A 25,069-nucleotide genomic window follows, 5' to 3' on the forward strand; every position below is an offset into this window, starting at 1 on the left:
GGAGAGTTGAAAGGAAGAAGGCGAGAGGGGCTACTGGGGCAGAGAGGGAGAGCACTCCAGGGGGAGAGTACAGTGAGCTTACAGTAGTTTGAGGAGAGTGGAGTGGAGTGGAGCGGGGGGGGGGGGGGGGGGGGGACGACAGCGCGCGTAGGGGGAGGGGAGCCGAGGGGGCTATATGAACCACAGATTTGTTTCTGGGCTTTTGCCCAAACATAAACACCCCCTTTCAGAGACTCTGAGTCTTGGAGAAAGACCTAGAGACACTGGGAAAGTGAGAGAAGGAAAGAAAGAGTGAGAAAGTGAGAATGAGAGAGGGAGGGAGTGAGTGTGTGTGTGTGTGTGTGTGTGTGTGTGTGTGTGAAAGAGAGAAAGAGAGAGGGAGAGAGAGTGTGTGTGAGAGAGATACGGGGGGAGAGAAAATGAGGAGACTGCCACAGAAGAGTTTATTGCTTTCACATGCTTGACTTGATAACACCAGGAAGACTCATTCCGTATATATATCAAGCTGTTTGTGTCCAACATAAAGATACAAACATACCATACATTTCTACGAGCCATCTGGGATCTATTTGACAGGAGAAATGGGAACAGTTGAATTTTCAACCCTTTAGAATCACTTTGTCACACCAATGGCACACACAAAGAGCCAAACACACTCACTAACATTGCACAGCATCAGAGACACAGACAGATTTATCCAACTAAAGCTAGTGAGACAGTACCACTGATATACTGATACACATGAATGACGTCCAAATAACAGTGTAAATCTAATTGCTAGTCTAATCCCTCCCAATATGAAATACACACTTGTTCAGCATTGTTGCAAGCTTAAGACTTATCGAGTCATTAGAACTTCTGAGTGTTTCTCTGATGTTTGGATTATCAGACATGGGTGGAAGTTGATTAAGGCAGAACAAGAGTTGGCCTTGGGAGCAGAATTAGGGATCCTTTTGTTGTCGTTAAACAGATCCAAATGCCAAGGCTCTGGTGAGTGTATGGCAGACACCAATCAATACAACAAAAATGAAATCGGGAGCCAACGGGATGTCAGCAACAAGAAAAAGAATACAACGGCATACAACGGGTGGTATCTACAATATTCTCCAGCCAATGGGCGTTCCCATTACACCTCAGTATTCAGGAAAAAGGTTTTCTATTTTCGGTCAAGCTGCATTTTATTGATATTAATGTGGCGGTAGATGGTGCTTGATGTTTCCTAAGCCATGTAAAAGCTAACTGTATTTTTTTGCCTGTCATACTGTATATCACAGAGAATATACATAGTGAGTGCAGAATTGTCAACATTTCGAAAGAAATTAGCTTGCTGAGACTATTTTAAGTAAGTTATAATGCAAATAGAATGGACGGAAGATGGAAAAACGGATGGATTTCCGGTTTAAGGAATAAGGTGGATAACACAGCACTTTTGGCCATGCCCCTATGACTGCTTGTTGCCATATTTTTGCTGATTAGCAAGGTATTATGAGACACCTAGGTGGAGCCCCAAGCCCTTCCTTCCCCTTGTTTCCAACTCCTGGTCGAGAAAGAGAAGCCTGGGACCTATTATCAAGATTCCACTGGACTGGAGTTACCTTTTATGAAACATCATTCTCCCAAACTCTTTGGAGAACCACCGACGTCTTAGGTTAGGAAGAATTATGCAAACATCTCTCTGACTCACTCTTAAATAGAGCAAGACATTAGAATTCAGACCGCAGACTTGGTTTTAACAGACTCTTAACAACCTCCAACATCAAAACGTACATTATCGAGTGAAAGCTCGGACGAGGGGCTCTCTGGAGGTACAGCAGTCATGGGCTCCGCTACCAAACATGCATGGCAGGAAAGAACAGAGCACACATGACGTGATCATGACGCAAGTCCAGTTCACATATGTTTACCCATACCCCTCTCTGGACAATGCTACGCCAGAGATCAAAGCCTCCTATTTCAGCTGTTAGAACCCATCTGCAGCTAAGCACTGTGTGCAGCCTTGAGTAGTATTTGATGTCTCAGAAAAAAAAGCCATTGATTGGTATCACACAATGATGAGATCAGCTGATTGGAGGGACTAAACAGGATGTTGACTCTGATAGGCTCTACAAACTCACAGAGGCTATTTCCATCATGTTGCCAATACTGGAGCCAGTGTTCCCTTAGTAAATAAATAACAAATACTTTATTTGTTCACTCTTGTCACCACACTAGGTTGTTTTTGCATACCCCTGTGCCTGTGACAAAGGAGCTCCAGTGGCAGGCCGACTTTAAACAAGAGTGCCTTTATGACTACGTGGTATAGCTCTGTCCTATCAGCTCCATCTGCAAACACACAACATTCTAGTCTGGTCTAATATTTACCTCTCAAGACCTCTCTATATAGCCAATGCACTCAAAACCCCCTTTACTTGTTTGGAAATTGTAAAAAAAGAACTTTCAATATAAGGTGTCATACTTTTCTTGGTATCCACTTGATTACATTAACTTAATTGACATTAATGAAATAATGAATGTTACTGACCTTGATATTAGTTATGCATGTCATTTAAACCCAAAAGATTGCAAAACAAATCAGCCGGCAACAAGTGTTGATGCTTCAGCAGGACCTTGAGTGCATTCATAGTTCATAGTTCATAGTTCACAAATGTTGCTCTTTACAGCTCCTTTCTCTACCCAGACTAAACAAACAAATATGTCCGGGTCAAGCAAGCGGTCGAGATTAAACCGTTTTACCACACACGCTTCCAACTTTTTGATTTTGATGCTTTGATAACGTCATAATTGTTCATGAATAACTTTGTAACAGCTCATGAATAAAACCCCCTATTTCACTGACAAATAAACACTTTAAGACCCCATTCACTAAGCAATTTCCTTGGCCTACAACAATAGTGATCCGGTAACCTCAAAGCCCTGGAACTAATTCCATTGTTTACACCAGTCACCAATTGCAAAACTGCTCCTAATAACGCAAGCTGTCTCTGCTGTGCAAAAAAACTCCTTCCCTGACTGTGCAAATCCCGGCCTTGTAGCATGTTTTATTTTCTCCTGACTAACACCGACCCCGCAGCTCTATACACACTGGGTCATGTGTCCTTCTGCGAGTAAAACAGGAAATAGCTCCGCTGCACAAACGGACCCTTGTGATTACATCTAGCTGCTGGAGGAAAGCAAGAAAGAGAGCGAGAGCGAGAGTGAGAGAGAGAGAGAAAGAGAGAGAAAGAGAGAAAGAGAGAAAGAGAGAGAGAGAGAGAGAGAGAGAGAGAGAAAGAGAAACAGCAGAGCAAGCAGACTTGTTTTCAAGCGGTGCAACTTTTCAGCAGGGGCAGAGCCGGCATTTCTCCACTCCCGTTCCGAGCACATGGGATTTTTTAAAGAGACGGTTTCCCTTTAAGCTCCGCGCTCCGTAGCCAGCCTCCCTTGGAACACCTGAAGTCAGCAAAAATTCCAGCGGCAAGATTGTGGAGATATGCTCACTGGAACTCCCCCCACTCCCCACACTCCCCCCCACAACACACCGCTCTCTGTTACCAAACAAATAACATGCAGGCACCTACCCATACACAAGCCAGGCTCTCCCCCACACAGGTCCACTTCACAGGGCTCTCTCTCTCTCTCTCTCTCTCTCTCTCTCTCTCACCCTGCTCACCTCACTTCAGCTCCAGGAGAGGATTGCTCAGTTCAGAGAGCGAGCGAGGGAGAGCGCGGGTCGAGGAAAAAAAAAAAAAGCAAAAAAAAGAGAAGGACCGAAAACGAAAGAAAAAAAAAAGAAAAGAAGCATGAACATTTCTTTGTCTGGGAATTCAAGGTCAGGTGATTACCGACAGGAATTCTGGTTGGCTAGAGAGAGGACTTGGAAAGTGCTGGCACCGAGCCAGGAGGCTGTCTTGCTGCGCGCCGCTCGTGGAAGTGCGCTGTGCTGCAAACCTCATCTTCCCCTTTCTGCCGCTCGCTGGCGGCTCGGCAACTGCCTGTTGGTTTCCATAGCGAGAGCAGAGAGAGGGTCGCCGCGCTGGAATGAGGAGGGGGGGCCGAGATATGGAGAGAGAGAGAGAGAGAGAGAGGGAGAGAGGGGGAGAGAGAGAGGGAGGGAGGTTGTGAGAGAGAAAGAGGGAGGGAGCTAGAGAGTGAGTGAGAGAGGGGGTATCAACTGTAACACTAGGCCTATGAGAGAGAGAGAGAGAGAGAGAGAGAGAGTGAGAGAGAGAGTGTGTGTGAGAGAGAGAGATGTGAGCCCACTGCTAGACCCCCCCCTCTCCCTCGTGCTCTCTTTCTCTCACTCCCACTCTTTTTCTTTCTCTCTTTCTCTGAAAGCAAGACGCTGGGTTTCATTCTTCATGCTGCCACCCTTTCGGAGCCTCTCAGTAACTGATGCCCTGCAGGCAAAAAAAAAACTGAGAAAGAAAGAAAGAAAGAGAATGCAGATAGAGAGAGAGAGAGAGAGAGAGAGAGAGAGAGAGTGGATGTGTGGATGTGTGGATGTGTGTCAGTGAGAGTCAAAAGTGTATGTGAGGGAGAGTGTGGCGTAGGAGACGTACAGACAGCAGCGAGAGAGGGAGGGGTGGGGAGGGGGGGCATGAAAGAAAGAGACATCGAAGTGAGAGGCAGAGAAAGAGAGAGCAGAGAGAAAAAAGAGAGGAGAAAGAGAAAGAGAGAGAGAGAGAGTGGGCAGCCACAGAAGAGAAAAAGAGGCTGAGCGTGAGCTCGTCCGGGCCCTCCACCCCCTCACGTGTCTCCCCCCTGCCGAGGGAAGGTGCAGAGAGACGGGTGCAGGGGACAGAGCGAGCTCCCCCGGCCTCAGCCTCGGAACAACAACAGCCGCCCGCGCCGCCAAACAGGAGAGCCCCGTGGAGATTCCTCCACCGACTTCCCTAAAGATAACGCGCTTATTCGGGGGGGAAAAAAAGACTGTTTGGGTTTTTTTGTTTTCATCCCCTTTTCTCGCGCTCTGTTTTAATTTTTTTCTCCCCCCCCCCCTCTCTCCGCGGAGTCACTGAGTTCAAAAATCCAAGGCTCTCTTTGTGTGGAAAATGTGGCTCTGGTTTCCCTGGAATTTTACGACTCTCGCTCACGAGACGCTGGCATGTCCTGCTAATTTGGCAATAATTCAAGTCCCTGACACATTTATGCCTATGTCCAGTGGGGGAATGGCAAGTGTGTGTGTGTGTGTGTGTGTGTGTGTGTGTTGTGTGTGTGTGTGTGTGTGTGTGTGTGTGTGTGTAATGGGCTGCCCGAACAGTAGGCCCCATTCTGTCACCATGGAAACAGCTCATTATGTAACTCTAAGACACACACAGGATGAAACGTCGCTGCCAGCCACAATCGCCGCCATGGTTAGGCTGAGACACTACACATACCCACGCATGCTAACCGACGCACACATGCACACCGATGCAAGCATGCACACATCTACATACCAGCACTCATGAACTAACTTCGCTGTCCTTACTTCCACACAATAACAGTGGTTTACTATGATAAAGATAAACACACACTGAACTCTTGCCATGTTGACACAAATCCTTGAGTTAAAGTATACACAAAGCCATGCTTACAGAATGTGTACCAGCTGTTACCTGAACGTAAACATTAAGTGAACATAGAAATATGGTTGGAATTCAATGAGATAACTAAACAAACCTTATTTGTGCTCAAGCTGACAAGCTGTAAAAAAAACTTGCTACTATTTGAACAAACATCTTATCTTAACCGAACATTTTAAAATCTGAAGTGACGCCACAGCAGTGAATTGACTGCACAAAATGTAGGTGGCGCTTTACAGTACGTACCTCTGTTACCTTCACTACATGGCTGTCAAATTCACCTTAAGAGTTATTAATGTGGCGGAAGTGGCACATTCATTGTTCTTGTTAAGTGGGTCAGGGCTTTACACCCATTTTGCCGCCCTGTCTCCTCCTGAGAATGTGGTCGTATGGAAAACTTGACTGTGCCAAAGCATTCGCCATGATCCCATGCAGTGATCTTGTGTTCGTATTGGCAAATAAACAAAATATTATTTATATATCTTATGATATTCAGTGTCAGCCAATAGACTGACAAGGCAAACGCCAGGGTTTTCATTCAGCTCATTCGTACTGTGTATTCTATCCATATTCATAAAAGTTCTCCTCAAGAATTTTACGCATCTGTGTGCATTTCCACCCACTGTGCTATGAGAGATCAGCTGTGCGATCAAAACATAAGGTCGGCAGGGCAATGTTTACGCAAAAAAATGCAAATATATACAAATAAAAGGTGTAGTTTGAGTCGAAAGGCACGTACTGCAGCAGACAGTTTGTCTTCAAATGAGCAAATGTCAGGTACAAATGAGGTCGCCTTCAGCACATTCTTTACAAAAGATGTGTACACTCAAATACATCCTGACAGAAAAACCAAAGAAACGTCGCACTTATATTTCTAAGTAAGAGATATACTGTATATGACATCGGTTTTAGAAAAAAGCCCTGCAAGGACATACAGTACTGTACAGTAGGTCACAAATAGTCCACAACAACTGAGATTTTAAGGACCTTGCTTTGTGTCACACACTGTAACCTACAACCAATTTGGGCTTATTACACACAGACATCTGACTTCATTGACTGACACCACTGTATACAATTATTCACTTGTTCCAAACCCTCTCCAAACTGCGGAAGACACATACTACATTTCACATTTTCTCAGCTTAAAAAAAAGATACTACTGCTACCTCAAGCACCCTCGCTGTGATTACATTCCACAGCACGCTTTCAGACTCAGTCATCTCTTTCAGTGTCATACGTTTATTATGAATCACGTATTATCGCATATTAAGTCATGAGCATACACCTACATTACATGTGCAATACTACCATGATAATCACACCCCAACAACACACCATGAGCAATGTTCCAACGTGCTTGAAACCTCTCAGGAGGAGTCCAGGACCGACATGGCACAAACTCTGCCTGGAGGCCAGAAACAGGTTTGACATGAAATACTCGCCCACCTCTCTGAAAAAGCACATCCCTTCAAGAGAACATGGCGACCACGCGCCGTAGCACACGGATGGACAATAACACTGAGAGGAGGCGAGCAAGCCGTGCTTCAGTCTCAAGAGGTTCCATTAAGTGCCGCATGGAAATGCGACACAGCCTCTCAAGCGATAACGCCAATGGGAGGGAACGAATGGAAATGCAATTTCCGTTAATCCGAAGAGTGGCACTCCACGGCTTTTGCTGAGGTGAATTATGAACAGCAGTGTATGAACAGGGTGTGGCAAAAGAAACATGTCCTTTCAATTATTCAGCTGTGTTCACCATTGCGTGTGTATGTGTGTGTCAAAGTCAAATGCAGTGCTGACGATATGTGCTCTTATTGACACAAGCGATTGATTAATTTTCACATTTTTGCCAGTTATAGGTGGGGTTGACAACAACCAAATCATCCAAATTGACGTGGACCTTAACCAAGCAAAATATAATTATCGATATATTTAAGGTGCAATTACAGTGCTGGAAAATAACTAAAAATGTATCTAAAACAACAAAACAATAAATACAGAAGTTGAAAATATAAAAAGAAATATACACAAAACCAATCATTCAAATACAGTTGTAACAAAACAATTACTAACATTTCCATTAGATATATTTTACCACCTCTACACACAATATTCAAAGCATATCTAAGATAAAAAAAAATATGAACACACAAGCAACAATTACATCAAATTTAGTTTGAATTGACCAAAGCATTTGAGTACTGGTTCATGAAATAAATGGTACCATCATGAGATATCAGATGATGTATCAAATACACTCAGTGTGTTTCACCCTCACCTGGGGATGACTGAGGTCCCTATCCAGACACATGTATACAACAGTGTTGCACGGGTTGATCTTTATTCAGTGGGTAACCACTGTTGTCTGCGGACACGGTTTACGAGTCGGAAAAAAATTCTCTTTAATGATATTCAGGCCATTTGTGGCAGGGTCAGTTAAAGTAAACTAAATATGTGGCTAGTACAGTATATAAATATTTAACTCATAATTATTGTTCACTAGTAAGGCCAAATGACTTCAATCGATGCAGCAGGAACGTGCCACACTGGCTCCCTGTGTGATGGGAGGATGGAGAGAGACGGTAGAGAAGCTGTTGTTGGAGATGGGACAATTGAAAATAAAAAAAGGCACTTTTTTTGCAAAGCAGCCTCAAACCCGCCCATCACAAATGTGACACTGGTAACCCTGCCAGCCTAACCAAGTAGGCTATATTCAAGGGCAATTCCAAGACCTCAAGCAATAGTTTGCTTTATGCGCACTCACCACTGGAACATCTCGTTTTAGGCACAATGTTGGCACGAGACCTAATGACAAGACGCTCAGTAAAATAATGCTGACTCTTAACCACCTTTCGTCGTAGCCTACCGATATTTTATGATACCCGACAGGCCATGTGCAGCCTACATTAGACTTTTAGCCTGCAGCCAGGGTTGCAAAAGTTAAATGCGTTGTGTGCGCCATTTGATTAGGGATGTCATGGGTAGGCTAACGTGATTAAGGATATGGCTTTCTTTTCCTGTTTGTGTAAAGGTTTTACACAGCCCAATAAGGATACACTACATGTTAGCCTACATCAATCAAACGAGCACATTTTGTAAATAAGTGGGTCGGCTATCCCTTTGTCTTAATTAATACTCGCGGTTCGACTTGCGGTCGGGTTGATCGAAATATTGAGCTTGTGAACGGACCCTGCGCGCCACTGGTTTACAAAGATACTAGCTGTGGGACCTGTTGCTCACGCTGTACCTCTCGATCCACATCTCTCTCTCTCCCTCTCTGTTCTTCTCTGCATCTCTTCCATCCACTCCCTCCCTCCCTCCCTCCATCCCTCCCTCCCTCCCTCCCTCTCTCTCTATTGGGGACAGTGGCTTGACAGTGGTCACTCACCTCCATCTTCCACTTGTTGAGCCACTCCTCTCTGGTCCTCTTGCTAATGTAATAGGGGTCCCCGGCCTGGAAGGTAACCCTGGGCATGGGCCGCTGCCGCAGGCTGATCTCCCGGCCCCTGCCCCCCCGCAGACGCCCGCGAGCGCCCTGCTGGAAGGGACACAGCAGGGAAGGAATAACCGTGAGTGACTGAGCGAGCGAGTGGGCGGGATGGGCCATCGAAACGCCCCGCTTCCTGTTTTCTGTCGTCGTCTCGAAATGAGAAGGGGAAGGAAGCAGAAGCAGACGTTTCAGTGCAGTGAGAGGCTGTCAGCTGAGGGGAGTGGAGGCTCATGCTTGATGGATGTGTGTTTGTGAATGTGCAATGGAAGGGGGGCGTTTTGGGGTGGTGTGTACTGTGTAGGGTAGAGGTGGGTCGTTTCATCAAGAGCGAATGCAATTTGTCTTGATGTTTGTTACATGTTTTTACATGCACAAGGTGTAGAGGGCTTCTCTAATGCTGAAATCTGGTGAGGTCTGTATGCATACTGTAGCTGAGTCTCTCACAGAAGTAGGGGTAGGTGGTGATCTGAGCATTTGATCTGAACTGGAGAAAACTCTACTGGTTTGTTAATTGGTTAGTAGAGGTTTCACAGGTCTTGACAACAACAACAAGGTTGGTTGCGAATAGTGGTGAAATGAGGGAGCTAGGGCCTGAACATACTGTATGTAAGTGTGTTTTTTAATGCCTGTATGTGTGTGTGTGTGTGTGTGTGTGTGTGTGTGTGTGTGTGTGTGTGTGTGTGTGTGTGTGCATGTGTGTGTGAGTAAGGATAGGGACAGATACAGTATCTAACTTGCATAAGGCAGCCTCCACTGGAGCATGTAGAGAACCGGCCCAAGAGAACCACTCTAGGTGTATTTGATATTTCACATTTATCTGACATTTGGTACCATTTCTTTCCTGGCCCTGTTAAACAGTCTCACACTCATGTGTGTATGTGTGTGTGTGTGTGTGTGTGTGTGTGTGTGTGTGTGTGTGTGTGTGTGAGTGTGTCAGTGCTCATTTGGGCTGTGAATCCTTACCTCAGTCTTTCCGGAGTCTCCACCATCCTCCTCCTTTTGTTCCACATCTATAGAGAAGAGACCACATGGCAACCTCAGATAGTGTGTTATTTTGGGTCTTACTGACATTTTTAAACCAAGAGGGGCTAGCTATAGAATGAGAAATGTCAACAGAGAGAGATAGACAGAGAGAGAGAGAGAGAGAGATAGATAGACAGAGAGAGAGAGAGAGATTTAGGGGATTTAGGAGAAACACCTGAGTGACAAAATCATCTGTCATCAAATGACACAGTAAAGGAAATCCTTTAAACAAACTCTTCCTGTGAGTTGACGTGAAAACACACAGAGGCCCAGTCTGCGATGCTCCAACTCCTCCCTGTAACCACATCAATGCCCCAGCGCAGCCTATCAAGCTACTTCAAGCTGGTGTGTGGTGAGTGTTCTGGTGCATAATGACTGCCATGCATGTCGCTGTTGTTGTTGTCAGAGGGTGACAATGGGGAATAGCTGTAGAGTGGTCCTTTGGTAGTTCCTATTTGTTGCCGCTTTATCATCATACAGTACATACAATAGATGACTACATTCAGCAGTACAAGCACCAGGAGATCGCACAAAGAGTATTCAATGCGTCTTGGGAACACCTTGCAGAGACACTGGCACACCATACAGTACTCTACTCTGCAGTAGAATGCAGAGGTGGAAAAGTCCAGTATCCTTGCAACAGTTGCATTTGTCCCTCTGCCCCATGGCGCCAACTGACCATATTAATGAATACAACAGGCAAAAGTGGATCTGCCTGAGCGGCAGCCAGACAGACTCCCCACATGAGCAGAAGTCGACCGCATCTGTCATTCTCCATCTATCTATCTGTCTCCACCAGCGGTGAAGCTCCATCCAGCCAAACGATCTATCTAGCGACCTATCAACGCAGCGGTGAGGATCTGTCAGTCGGTCTCCAGGCACTCTTGGGTGAGATGTATGGACGACGCGGAGCAGGTTTTGAAAACGAGCCAGTTGGAGGATTCCGTCTGCCGCGGGGCTCCGAAAAACATTTTGTCTGCACTTCAGCTGGACTGGAGACACCTGACCTCAGTGGGCCTGCGCATGAGGTCAGGGTTTCGAGGGCCGGTTTTAGCCAGTTAGCCTCAGCTATTTTAGTGCCCTCTCAGAGCACTTTCCCACAGGCTGCTTTCAATCATGCCCCAGTGAGACCAATCAGTGCACGGTTATGTGGTCGCCGTCGGTTACGTGGTATGTGCAGCACTTCATATTTCTGGTGCCAATACCGAGCGCCATTAAACAAGATGTCGGCAACGATTCTGGACTTCCTGGGCTCAAGTTAGCATAGCGTATGAAGTGCACACATGTGGTTAAGCTTGGTTAAGTGGCAATCTCAGTCAGACTGATTAATAACGTTTCCACAGCCTGTGCTGTAGGTGGAGACACTAGTCTTTACTGTACTACAGGTGGAAGCATACTGACTCAGCGGGTCTGTCTGTGCTGCAGGCAGATGCATATTGACCCAATGAGTTCGTCTGTGCTGCAGGTGGAAGCATATGGACTCAGCGGGTCTGTCTGTGCTGCAGGCCGATGCATATTCACCCAATGAGTTTGTCTGTGCTGCAGGTGGAAGCATATGGACTCAGTTGGTCTGTTTGTGCTGCAGGTGGAAGGCATACTGGCTAAGAGGGTCTGTCTGTACTGCATTTGGAAGCATATCAACTCAATGAGTTTGTCTGTCTGTACCTCAGGTGGAAGCATACTGGCTCAGTGAGTCTGTCTGTCTGTGTTGATACTGGCTCAGCGGGTCTGTCTATGTTGCAGGTGGATATACTGCATACTGGCTCAGTGAGTCTGTCTGTCTGTGTTGCAGGTGGAAATATACTGGCTCAGAGGGTCTGTCTGTCTGTGTTGCAGTGGATATATACTGGCTCAGTGAGTCTGTCTGTCTGTCTGTGTTGCAGTGGATATATACTGGCTCACTAAGTCTGTCTGTCTGTGTTGCAGTGGATATATACTGGCTCAGCGGGTCTGTCTGTCTGTGCTGCAGGTGGATATACAGTATACTGGCTCAGCGGGTCTGTCTGTCTGTGCTGCAGGTGGATATACAGTATACTGGCTCAGCGGGTCTGTCTGTCTGTGCTGCAGGTGCACTCATGCTGGGCCCCAGCTGCAGCAGGGCTCCGTGTGCAGGTGTGCAGGTGTGCAGGCAACGGTGGGGCACACAGAGGGCTGAGACGCAGCCTCACGTGCAACTGGCTCTGGGCGACGTGCCATCGCTGTGGCAACCCCAGCGCGGGAGCCCGTCACCAGGAGAGCCCTGCCGCCTCTCTCTCTCTCTCTCCCTCCCTCTCTCTCTCTCTCTCCCTCCCTTGCCAACGGCGCCCGCAGGGCAGGTTGCCAGGAGACGCTGCTGTCTGCGGCAACTTTATTTACTGAGCGCGTCAAGGTCAAAGCCTTCCTGCAGCGTGCAGGGGAGAGAGAGAGAGAGAGAGAGAGAGAGAGAGAGAGAGAGAGAGAGAGAGATGCGGGGAGATGGAGAGAGAGAAAGAGACAGGGCAGTGGAGAGGTGGAGAGGTGAGCAGGAAAGAAGAAGAGCATGTTGGAAGCAACAGGGCCCAGTCACAGAGTACACCGCATGGGAGTAGGCTGTTCAGGGCTGGTGGTGTGGATATGTCTTTTCCCCTGTGTTCAACACACACTTCCCTTGAGGCTTCCCACACAGTTGGGCTGTGTCTGTAAGAATAACCACTTCTGAAAATATGCCCATGTGTGGGTTTCAACACGCCACCATACAGTAGACACATGCTACCTGTAATATGTGTATGTGTATCTTACAGCAGTGACATAATAATAATAATATGCATTTAAGAGTATATAGCAGACACTTTCATCAAGAAATGTTAGATGAAAACAACAAAGTGTAGATTAGAAAAGTTCTATGTTGTATTACACCCAGAAATGTGGAGCATCAGTGCGAACAGGGCGCCGGACAGGCTGCATGGCTTACATTTGGTGGGCCGCTCGAGTTTCCTGCGGCCTCGTTTCCTGCGTGGGGGCCCCAACCCCTCCTCCTTGTCCTTCTCGGGGTTCTCCTGCTCGTCTCGGCTGGCCGCCACGCCGTTCTCCTGGGAGGGGCTCAGACTCGGACTGGGACTGGGACTGGAGCTCGGGCTGCTGCCTGCTGCACTCCCAAACAGCCCGTTCTCCGGAACCTTCGGCTCCTGCTTTAGCTGGCACACCTTGGCCGCTATTCTGTCGTCGTGGTGACCCAGGTCGCCGTTGCGCACCTGAGGAAGGCTCTCGGGCTCGAAGGGACTCCGGACCGCGCCCACTGCTGACCCCTCCATACGCTGGACAAGGAAGGAGACAAACTTGTGTCGATCACACAGCAAAACAGCACAGTGTCTGACCCACTGCATATACACTACTTCAGGTCATTCAACAGGTGACCGTCTGAACCGACATGACCTCTATTTGCCCTCTGATAGCAGTATTATATGTGACAGCAAGCACCCTCAAGACACGTGGCATTAATGATTATATGTCAATTCTTGTCAATGCAGTAATTTAATGTTTTTTCCCCCTGATTTTACACATTCATGCGGTATTTATATGTGAATTTATGTGATTTTACGAAACATGGCTGTGCCACGCAGTCAGTCATTATTCATGTCACCATGTCAAGAGCCCCAGGGAGCTTTTCAAAACCAGAACAGAACCAAAGGCCAAAACTGTCACTTGGTGCAGAAACCAAAGCTTTAACTTGTGGGATTGTTTGGTGCAGAACAGACCTGTCAACCACTTTCCTCAGCTGAGTTGGTTTTTGACAGATGTGAACACTGACAGATGTGAACCCTCAACCAGCACTCATGGGCGCCCAAACAATAGGACCCACGTTTGCCAAAAACTGCAGCCCTTAGTTTGGTTTCAAGTAAATATTTGCTCAGCTCTCGGTCCTGGTCTGGGAATGATGTGACACATACAAGGGATGGCTAATGATGAGGTGAATATTGTAAAAAGACTATAAACAAACATTAATTGTATCCCCCAAATCTCCAATCATGACATTTCAGTGATGCATCACTGCTGCACTCAAAATAGTTTATTTCCAAATCTGAAACAAACGAACGCAACACACAAAACGCCACACAAAGCAAGCCACCATGAACGAACTGGTGCTGAGTTTGGCCGATCTAGTTTGGCAAATACTAGCTAGCGCAGGAAAACAGCTTCTATAGCTCAATGCTGCATGCTGACGCACTGACACTAGCCACGGCACATCACAGCAGCTATCACTGCTAGCCGTCAGCCAGAACTGCTCAGTGTCAACCCTGTGTTTCTCTGTCTGTCTGCATATAAACACCAGTGACAGAGTAAAGCCAGTCACCTGTTCACTGTCTCACAGCAGAACTGGCCTTTCCCTGGGGCTGGCAGCAGACCAAACGGTCACACACATAGCAGAGAGGATCGGGCTATGCCATGCATCTGCATGTATGTATGTATTGCATGTATGTGCTGTTTAAACGAAACTGTACACATATGCGCGCTTAAACTAGATTAAGAGCACTGACTTTGTGCTGTGTGTATACGATATGGGGAATCTGTAGGATTATTCTAGAATAAGTCAGGTATTAGGAGTTCCTCCGTGCATTAACTCCATGTATGTGGCCTTTATGTGTGTGCGAGCCACATGGAGAGTCTCACGCCCATGTTAACAGCTGTTGTTTAGCTTACCAGTCTCCGAGGGGAGACGTGAAATGTGTATTGACACAAGTGTGCGCTCGCAAGCTCACGAGTAAGAATAATAAACGGACTAATGCTGGTGCTTAAATGAACTCTTTCCCTTTTCTCTCGCTGTCACACATACACACCGACTAACTCACTCACTCTCTCTCTCTCTCTCTCTTTTTGTTACTCTTACAACTTACCGTCTCCCAAAGCGGTCATTCCTCTTCCCAAACAGAGGGGGAAATATGGCTATGGGTGCCATTCATTATCAATAAATGTCAAACAGAGGCCAGTCAGTGGAGTAGCACTTCCAATTGGACTCCGCTCAGAAGCGCAAACGCCACATTAGGGGGAGAAAAAAAACGACGATGGCTTTATTGACCTCCGAGGAGAAGTTTGTCCCCCTCATCACTGACTCATCCGTACTACTTAGTGGCAAGGCAGCCAAAAGCACAGCAGCTAGGGATCCATTTCAGTGCCTAAGCCAGGAGATCTGAGCCGCCGTGATGACACAAGGATGTGAAACTTCAAATCCCCACCATTCATGTCTCTCAGTCCAAAAGACGGTGGGGGGGAGAGAGGAACGAGGAGAGAAGTATTTCACACGAGAAAAGCCAATGGGAATAGACACATGCATGCTCCGTACAATAAAAACCTGAACTGGGCTTTAAACCCAGTAGCTTTCTCTCAAGATGTCAGTACTGACCACTACACTAGCCATGATAAATGACTGACCATTACTCTAACCATGTGCTCTACCTTCTACTGACCAGTTTACGACACAGGGCGAGCCATCAAAATGCTAATTTATGCATTGACATAGCCTACAGGTGACACCGTCCAGATCAGCCTATAAATCCGCACCTCACTTCTCCGCCGTGGCAGCGTGCGTTGAGCCGTCGCGTCGAGCTGCTTTTGAAGAGCAGGAGAGGGTTAAGCTCAACAACTGCACTTAGAATCACTCTTAATCTCTCTCACACAGCCTTCAATCACTCTCTCTCTCTCTCTCTCTCTCTCTCGTTCTCTCTCTCCCTTCAGTGGAGGCGGGTGGGAGCCCAGTGGCTTGCCCTTGCGCCCCAGTACATGCTATACTGTACATTCCTTCCATTCGGCCTCATTTCTGGGCCAGCGCTTTCTCGAGTGTGGGGGGAAAATGGCAGGAATGTTGGCGGTTTCTCAGGGGGGAGTTCTTTTTCTCTTTCCTTTTCCTGTTTCTCCCCCCACCTCCCGCCCTCCCCAGCTTTGTTTAGGTCACTTGATGGACGTGGAGTCATGCCTCAAAAGGCGCTTCATTCAGGAAGGAGCCCAGGCTGCCTAAAAACCCCCCCACCCACCCTCACGGGATGAATCATTGCCTAGTGCTGCTTTACTATTCAGGGTTGTGCGTAGGGACAACACAGCTCACACACACACACACACACACACCAGGCCTGCCTGAAGAATACCACAACCCACCTGAGAGAGCGTCTACTCCCATGGAAGAACTCCTTAAGGTTCAGCCACTGGGCTCTGTAAACACTTCAAGACAATGTCTATTGTTCATGGCACTAAAGACAATAATAAACTTTTTCATTTACGGCCCTCTGGTGACTTATACCACATAGTAGAACCTTCTTGTGGTCTGTTAAGATAATCAGAAGGATACACAGAGAGATACTTGAAGCCCCCTTTACGATAACTTCTATAAATGGAATTGCAGAAGAACGTCCCTTACTAGTTTTAAAAAAAAACGTTAAAAAACATTAATTGAGAAAATAGGTGAGAATCTTTTTTGCCAATGGGTACGTTCCAGGCTGATTATCTCGTACCATTCCTCGTCCGAGCAGGCCAGGAAAAGCAGAGGGCGGAAAGGAGCGCTGATTGTAAACAGACTCAACCGATCAACACATCCACAAATCAGCAGATCGCGCCGCTTGAGCGCCGTGGCAGATATCCAGGAGGTTTACAACCCCCGCGGGACCAGCGCCTGGCCCCCGTGACCCCGGCAGATAAAAAAAACAACAAGTACATCTGAGGAAGCCATGGAAGGGCCGCGGAGACAGGGGCAGGGTTGAGCCGGGCCAGGAAGGGAAGGGCACTATGTATGCCTTGGCAGTCTCCACGACCGTACCTATATATAGCAACCCCCCCCCCCCCTCTCACTCCTCTCCACCCAAAAAAATTCACCCCTCCAAAAAATAATTCCATTAGTGGTTCTGGAGAAGGGAAAAGTGGAGCACGTCTTCGGAGAGGAAGAGTCCCCCTCCAACCCCGCGCCGCCCTCCCGTCACCCACTTTTACACCCATCACCGGCGCTGGCTCCACCCAGAGAGACAGGCGGCTTTACGACTCCACGGCCATATATTTCACCCAAACGACGGGCGGCACAATGGTTGCACTCGGGGTCACCTCTCCCTTGCAGGACTTCCTCCGAATTACAACCCCCACCACCCCCACCACTATCCCACCCCCTAACCACACACTCCCCCCCCCTCCCCAAACCTTCACATCGCCCGCCCTTCCCCCTTCTTCTCGCCGGAGCACCAGGACTAACGACAACAACATCAGCTGCACCCCTCTGTCTATGGGAGCTTTCACATGCCCTAACATGCCCCTGCTATTAGTTATTTATGCACAAGGGGGATCTACCCAAGACCTGCCGAGACCCTCGCTTTTTTTTTTTTTACGAGTACTTAGAGACGATGAGAGCACTCAAGCCGAAGGGGATGAAAGCAAACGTGCGAGAGACAAGAGATAGGGGAGGAGAGGAAGAGACGGAGAAGAGGAGTGAAGCACAGGGACAGAGGAGTGGGAGAGGATGAGAAAGACAGAGAGAAAGAGACAGCCCAAGCTCATGCATATGAAGACGACTCGGCTGGAGAAAGGGAAGAGTCAGATGAAAAAGGGGGTGGATCAATCATTGAAAAAAAGGGATAGAGAGAGAGAGACCAAGAAAGAGAGGCAGAGATTGGAGAGCAAATCGGTCCAAGAGGGGCTCGGAGAGAGCAAGGGAATGAGTCAGAGGAATGTTATGCAACCCTTTCGGTGATCTGGTGACCCAGACTTGCCCTCTACTAGAGGTCAAAAGTCAAACTAGGTCACAGCCCCAGCACAGGGGGAAGCTGAACCTGCCTCCTCCTGCTCACCACCCACAGACCTGCATGTAAACAGAGATACATTCCACCCGCGCAGGCATTTACAACGGGCATGGGCTAACAGAACCTGATATGTGGATGTGCAGGTTAAATTTAGTCACTGTATACACAAATACTGTATATGTGTATGTGTGTGTGTGTGTGTGTGTGTGTGTGTGTGTGTGTGTGTGTGTGTGTACAGCATGTGTGTGTGTGTTTGTTGTCTCGTCTTGTAGTCGTGTAGTCTAGTCCTGTCAAGTCTTGATTTAGGTTCTGAACTGAACAAGGCATTTGTTGTACAAGGGCTCACTTCATGTGACCAACAACTTGTCCTTTCCAAACACACAGTGTACACAAACACTATGATAAACAAACATGCACACGCGCACAACATTAAAAACACGTGAGCTGTAAACCCACAGAAAGCCCGCAATAAACAAACACGGACGCATGCGCAACACATAACAACACGTGAGGTGTGAACCTACGCAGAGGTCAGCGGCAACTTACCGGAAATGGCTTCCGCTTCCGGCCCGGCCGCCCGACTTTTCCAGCCGGGCTGCTGTGGGCTGGCGTCTCCATGGTGACAAACTGCTTGTCCATCCTGCTGTTGTCGCTCTGCGGAGCCAAACAGAACGATGGCATCAGCTCTCCCCTAATGGCCTGTGTAATACACTGCACACAGCGCACACAAGGCTTCACTCCCACTCCCACTCTACTGCATCAACATCTGCATCAGTCATTTAACAGATAATTACTTCATTGATTGGAATGTTTGATCATTCTCTATTGATTGCTGTGGGGAAAAAACAACATTCTGTGGATCAAACCCAGTGTTTCTATTTAAGAGCAAAGGGCAGCATGTGGTAGCGAGTGACCCATTCTTGTTCTCTGGTCAGTGCATTGGTCAGTGCCTTGGTCTGAGCCAGTGGTGGGAGTATCTGCTGCCTAACATTCCTGACATACATGTCTTTGGACTGTGGGGAGGAAACCAGAGTACGCTGCTGACAACAGGGAAAGCAAACAAAATTACAGCAAAACAAAGATTATATTTTATGCATTTTATCAGATGGGACTTGGCTTGCTGAGTAGCATTTTTTGGCCATCAAAAATATTGGCTGAATAATCACAGCGACTGAAAGCATCTTAGATACTGTGGGAAAATTTCAATCCACATCTATATACTTTTTATTGGTAAATACTTCTAGGTTTTCTGGAAAACCTACCATGTCACAGGAATTTCATAAAAAAAACACTATTTTTACAAAAAAATCATTTGACTCTGTAGTGTGCTATAGTGAGGGCTTTTGCATTTCAGAGACTGAAAAGACTTGCAGAAAGTTGACCTGTGAGTGGTGTTTCGAGGAGGACCATAATGGTATCATTTACATAAAAGCCCCTCTCGAACAAGATTATCGCCAGAAGTACATGGAGGCATTTACATTTTTCATTTAGGACACACAACAAGTAACCATTGATGTCCGCCTCAATGAAAGGAGCATAATACGAAGCAGGTGTTTCGTGCAAATTCATGGACAGCCCTTGTCCGGGTGACGGAATATAATCTGAAGGATGAATTCCAAATGTACAACAGGGAAGTCTTTCATGTCTACATGACCCAGTGTGGCAGTAAAAACAGACATGATAATATCATAAAAAGGGCAGTAGCTAATTGACTGCAATTTGCCATGTGACTCATCAGAATAGACTGACTGAAAGGTTATCAAGATGGGGTAAATGGAGTTTAACAAGTGTTTATTTTTTCCAGAGCATACAATAGATTTTTACTACCACTGGAACGCTTTGCCCATGGCTTTCATTTGAAAGGACCTGAGAACATAAAAACATACTGGAAACATAAAACTTTACATCAACCCAGTTCTCAATTGTTCAACTGCAAACCACTGGCTAAGGTCTCCCTTGGGATCTCCAGTATTCACATGTGGAGAACAGCACACAACATTTAGCCCCTTGTGAAGTTCACTTACTCTTTTTTCTCTTTTATAGCCAGCCTGCGCAGAACGGAGAGTGCTACGATGAAGAAAGAGGAACTGCATGTCACTTCTGAGCTGTTAAAATAGGCAAAGTTCCCTCCAACCACATCCAATCTGGCTTTGATAGACAAAACTCAGCATCCCTCCCTACCCCCCTTCAACAAAACCCCTCGCTCGAAGCCAAAAGAGTTCTGCTGGGAGGGGAGGGGGGTGTTCAAGATGACAGTGAAGGCAGGGAGAAGGCTGCTTCCCAGATGGCCGCAGATAGTAATCGTTCATCAGTTCCTCACGAAGCCTGACCAAAAATCGGCGTGGAGGATTTCCCATATGGTCAACACAAGAGGTAGCCAACATATGCGCACACAGGGAATGGCTAACCTGGCATGGGACCACAGAGAACGATGGTACAGTAGACGTCTCCAAAATCATTCACACATGGGTGTTATTCAAGGATAAATTCGACCGAATCGCCTTTGTTCTGACAACTTTCTCTACTGCATGAAGACAAGTGCTTCTTCAACTCTTCTACACGTCTTTGAAGAGCAGATTTAGCACACTCAATAGATGCTCTGGGCTGAAAAAGCAGGCAACTATACACATCTGGAAGTTCGAGAGTTCAAACCCTAATCATATCTGAGAAAGCATCTCAAAAAGATGAAAACTGGCTGCATCACGTGTTGTAAAATCCCTCAATGCCTTTGTATGGTCTGCCTCTGTTGGAGTGACTGCAAAAGTGATCCTACCTGTCTCTAACATTGGCATTAACCAGTCAGTTGACTGCTTGATGTATGTTATTACAGGAAAACTGGTGGTACAACCAGTGGATTGATAAGAAAATAATGTTACTCTCTGGGGCCTGGTGGTGGACAGAAAATACACTTGTCTGATTCCAAGGCCATTGACTGTAACAGGTGGCAATAGCAGAAAGCTGCTGCAAAATGGCTGAATTGTTGCCTTTACTCTATCTTTGCTTCCAATTGATTCATGAAGGGCAGACATCTCACAATTCTCATTGCAAGAACTTGAAAAGTACTGATTTGTAAAACTTCAACTACAGAGGAAAAACGCAATGGGGCGGTCAGAAGGTCACGGGAGTGCGCTGGAGGGAGTCGGGTCAATTAGTCTGAGACCAAAGTCCTTGCAGGCAATTCTCGCCACTCAGCGGCCATCTTGGCCGAGTCTCAAGGCAGCTATTTAGGGCAAATAAGATCAGGCTCCTATCTAAATTAAAAGTGATCTCATAACTCCATACAGAATGCCCAGACTGACCTTCAAAGTACTTCACTGCCACCACCCAATAAAACTGACATAAACAACATGCTTCAAATGTGGCTCAAATAAGGATTTAAAAGGACTATTTTTCAGTTTGATTTGATTTCAGTGATTACGCCAAACTTCTCTGCACAGCTAGCTAATGCTATTTTAGGAGTAGAAATCATTGGCAACCTTGACAGGAACAACTGATAAGGCTACTGCTAATGCATTGCACATAGTTATACATTATATAATTATTACTGTGAACCATACCACATAACTGTCTATACTGCACTATGTCTTGCACTGTTTATACTGCACCTTCTGTCTCTGCTTTTTTACACTTCTGGTTAGACACAAACTGCACTACTCTGTGCAGATGACAATAAAGTTGAATCTAATCTAATCTAATCTAATCTAATCCAAAAATAAGCGTTACATTCAGGTGAAGCCTTTTCCAACAATCTGACTCATTCTTTATAATACACATAGGGCAGGACCTCCATCATTTTCCGTGTTCCAGACTCGTCCATTCATTATTCCCGCCGTGATCTGTCTCCTCTCCTGCAGTGTCTCTGCTGGGGCACCAGGGCAGGGCGAGGTAAGTGCTGATGCGCTGACTGCAGGTGCACCAGGGAGCGGAGGAGACCGAGAGTGACCGTGATGACCCAAGACAGAGACACAGACACAGACACGGCCACGGCCACACTCCCCTGAGGAGGGGGGAGCTCACTGAAGCACCAGTTCCAGCTCCAGCTATTCCAGCCTCAGGATAAAATTTCTCTGTGGGCCCAGAGTTCACAGTTGAGCAAATAAACCAAATGACCAACCATCCAAATTAAAAGGTCAAAGGTCATAACTTAAAATGCATCCAACAATCCCATTCATCAGCTGACGGTTTCCAAAATTAGTTTTAATCTGTAAATATGGCTAAATTTAGTCGATGAATGCCTTGTTTGTAACTAACCACTGATGCATAAACAAGGTGGTAGCTCATATAATCCCTCTCCCAAATGTGGTGAATAAAATAAACAATAATGCCTCCAGACTCTAAATTGTATAACCACCAGACATAATAAAACAATGGGGACATTAAAAAATTGGCCTTCCCCGATGTGAACTCAATGAGGGCTGTCAATATCTACGCTCTATTTCTGTCGGCGGTGGCTGGTTATTTAAGGCAAGGGTTGTTGCCTGGCAACAGAGCTACGAGCAGCGCATGACCAATGAGGAAGCAAAGGACGAGCTTCAACCCCTTCTCCCGCCTCCACCACCGCCGCCCCCCAACCCCACGTAAATCACAGCCAGACAGAGGCCGCCGCGCGAGCCTACCTCGCCACAGCCCACACCCACCATGTTGACCACTGCTGACCGCAACCCTGTTTATACCCCGGAGGGGCACGGCGCACGCCAAAACAACAAGACCGGCGCTCTCTCCAGGTCTGTTAGACAAAGACGGTCTGAGGCGAGAGAGCGAAACAAGTGGGACAGTGAGGGAAGTGGAGGGAACACAGACAGAACACAGCGAGGCCACTGACACAGAAGAGGCCACTGAGACCGAGGGTGAGGCTGCGCGACGAAGATAGAATTTGGACAGAGGCACAGGTGTGGTAAATGAGGTGCTGAGATAGGTGGAGAGGGCAGTGCTGAAGAGGATGTCCAGACCAAGGTGTTGAGAGGAGGGATAATGAGCAGTTATCGTACAGCGGTAAAAACAGGTGAGAGGAGCTAAGGAAGCAGTTACAGAGCGATGAGAGTGAGTCAGAGCAGCTAAAGGCGGTTGATTGAAGATGGCTTCCTGTGATGGCTGATGGAGACTTCTAACGAGACTGAAAATGCGACTGAATGAGGCTGAATTCTTCCATCAGGAAACCACTCAGACGAAGTATGTCCCCTCAAGGCAATCGCTGTAATAAAAACTAGGTACAGTATAGCATCTTCTCATTGTCACTGAGGACACCAAGTCATCAGCCTCACTCACATACACATAGACATAAGTGTGCGCACTCTTTGTCTGTGTCCTGAACATACATGTACCTCACACACAGCCAAGTCTAATAGTGTGGTAGCCTCTATGACCTTATATAGTCATCAAAAAATGATTCTGCGCATTAATGACTCACTGCGCCATTTCTGTGCCCCACTTAATTCTACACCTGACTCTCTCATCCTGATAAATAAATAGAGGTCTGCTTTGGTCAGTGCTGACCAATCAGCTCCTCAAATACAACAGTGTGGAAGTCACTACCAGGACAGTGTGTTCAGCAACCATTGTAATGACAATGTCAGTACTGTTCTTAATTTTTTCATATATCGTGGGTGATGATGCAACACCATGTTAAGAGAACCCCTCCGGATCATAGGTGACAATGAGTACAACGGATTTATGTTTCAAGCCAACTGACGACTGTCCAGAGGGCATCTTAACTTCCTGTTAGCTTGGACACACAGAGCGTTTCATTGATACTGTGCTTGCTGTGTTGGAACTGTGGTTTCAAAGACAAGATGTTTAATGATTGTGTTCTGCGGTCAGCTGGAGCACAATCACACTGTGGTAGCCGCCCACATCGTAATCTGGAGCATAAGACTGACCACATAGCAGGCTACCAAAATAATTCCTTATTTATACAAATAGGGGAATTCCCTCCAGAGCAAACTGTGAGGTATGTGTTTGATCAGTGCCATCTTCATGGGATGGCAAAGTTTGGACTAAAGGGGAAAAAACAGCAACAATGTTGAACAACAAGGACTATAATTATGCCTGGTAAAAATATTTTTGATTACGGGCGATGAAAGGTTACTGATATGGTGCAACTGAGGATGGGAAAAATAACCTATATTCAGTCCTGTGCTATTGAATAATCCAACATCACAAACTTGTTACAAATGTGTATTGAAACAATACAAAAACATAATTAGGTAACTATTTAATTGGCTTTCAAAGTCCATTACATGGCATTAAATATCCTAGCTCTAAATTGGCTGGTTGAGGCATTTTAATCATAATTACTAGGTGTGTTTTTAAAAGGTTTCATCTACTCCAACCCCTTCCATTAGCATCTTTTATGGAACAACTTTTCCTACTGTTGACAACAAATACAGAATGAGTTAGGAGTGGGCTACCATTAGCATTCCTCAGGTTGTTAGCTGCCTCACTAGCTGATGGAGGAGGTGTCTTTTCCTTACCATTCTATTGCCGGCTGGGTCACACGTGTACTCTGAGCTTTTGAAGATGGTTGCGTTGGCAGTGCTGGTGACGGAGTTGGACGGCATTGTCATGAAGAATGACAAAGTTACTTCAATAATAATAATAAAAATGATGTAAAAAGAAAGTAAAAATAAAATCAGAGGTCTAAAAGCTGATAATCCTTCTTCTATCAGACCCCCTGTAAATATAAGCAAAAATACTGCAATAAGTTGTTGTCCCGCATAGTTACAATAATGCAATACATCACATTAATTCACATTAACCTAAATAACGCATTACACATACACTCTCACACTGGGTTTGCAGGGTAGGGTAAACCACCTATGGAGCACTGCGCAATATTGGCTACACATTTCCTGTGTAGGCCTCTTACGAAAACAAAAAAAAATCAAAAGGTATTTGTACTCTTTGCATACTTTTTAAACTGAAGCTAAATTAAGTTTTCTTAGAATCATTCAACATAACTCAATTGTTTAATATTTGTATTTTAAAATGATTAATGTGCGGAACAACATTTCCAATTACATCACGAAAAGCTTTTAATCCATGCATAGGTTCAAATGTTATAACATATCATTGATGATGATGGAGGATCGAATTGCCGGAATCAAAATGTTTGCGCGCCCTAGTAGGCTACAGCAGGTAGGCGAAATGTGCTAGACTCACAATTATCTGCACCTCACCTTTCTGTCATCAAGGGTCAGGTAAATGTCGTGAATAAGGTGTGTTGGAGCTTTATAGGTATCGAGGACGATGTATCTAAAGCTCTCGGTCTGACCGTTACCACCATT

At 46.3% G+C, this 25,069-nt stretch overlaps 1 protein-coding gene across 1 annotated transcript in view; it reads right to left on the bottom strand.

Annotated features, from left to right (window-relative positions):
- Positions 1-25,069, bottom strand: part of LOC134067462 (DNA (cytosine-5)-methyltransferase 3A-like) — a 42,456-nt gene that overhangs the window by 16,934 nt on the left and 453 nt on the right. The window contains exons 2-6 of the mRNA XM_062522743.1: positions 24,257-24,456; positions 18,333-18,440; positions 12,989-13,331; positions 10,000-10,046; positions 8,935-9,081 (exon numbers count right to left, since the gene is read on the bottom strand). Coding sequence (XP_062378727.1) covers positions 8,935-9,081; positions 10,000-10,046; positions 12,989-13,331; positions 18,333-18,440; positions 24,257-24,349 — 738 coding nt within the window. The 5' untranslated portion in view covers positions 24,350-24,456. The remainder of the gene's footprint in view (positions 1-8,934; positions 9,082-9,999; positions 10,047-12,988; positions 13,332-18,332; positions 18,441-24,256; positions 24,457-25,069) is intronic.

Source organism: Sardina pilchardus, chromosome 20, assembly GCF_963854185.1.
Source record: "Sardina pilchardus chromosome 20, fSarPil1.1, whole genome shotgun sequence".
Lineage (NCBI taxonomy): Eukaryota > Metazoa > Chordata > Actinopteri > Clupeiformes > Clupeidae > Sardina > Sardina pilchardus.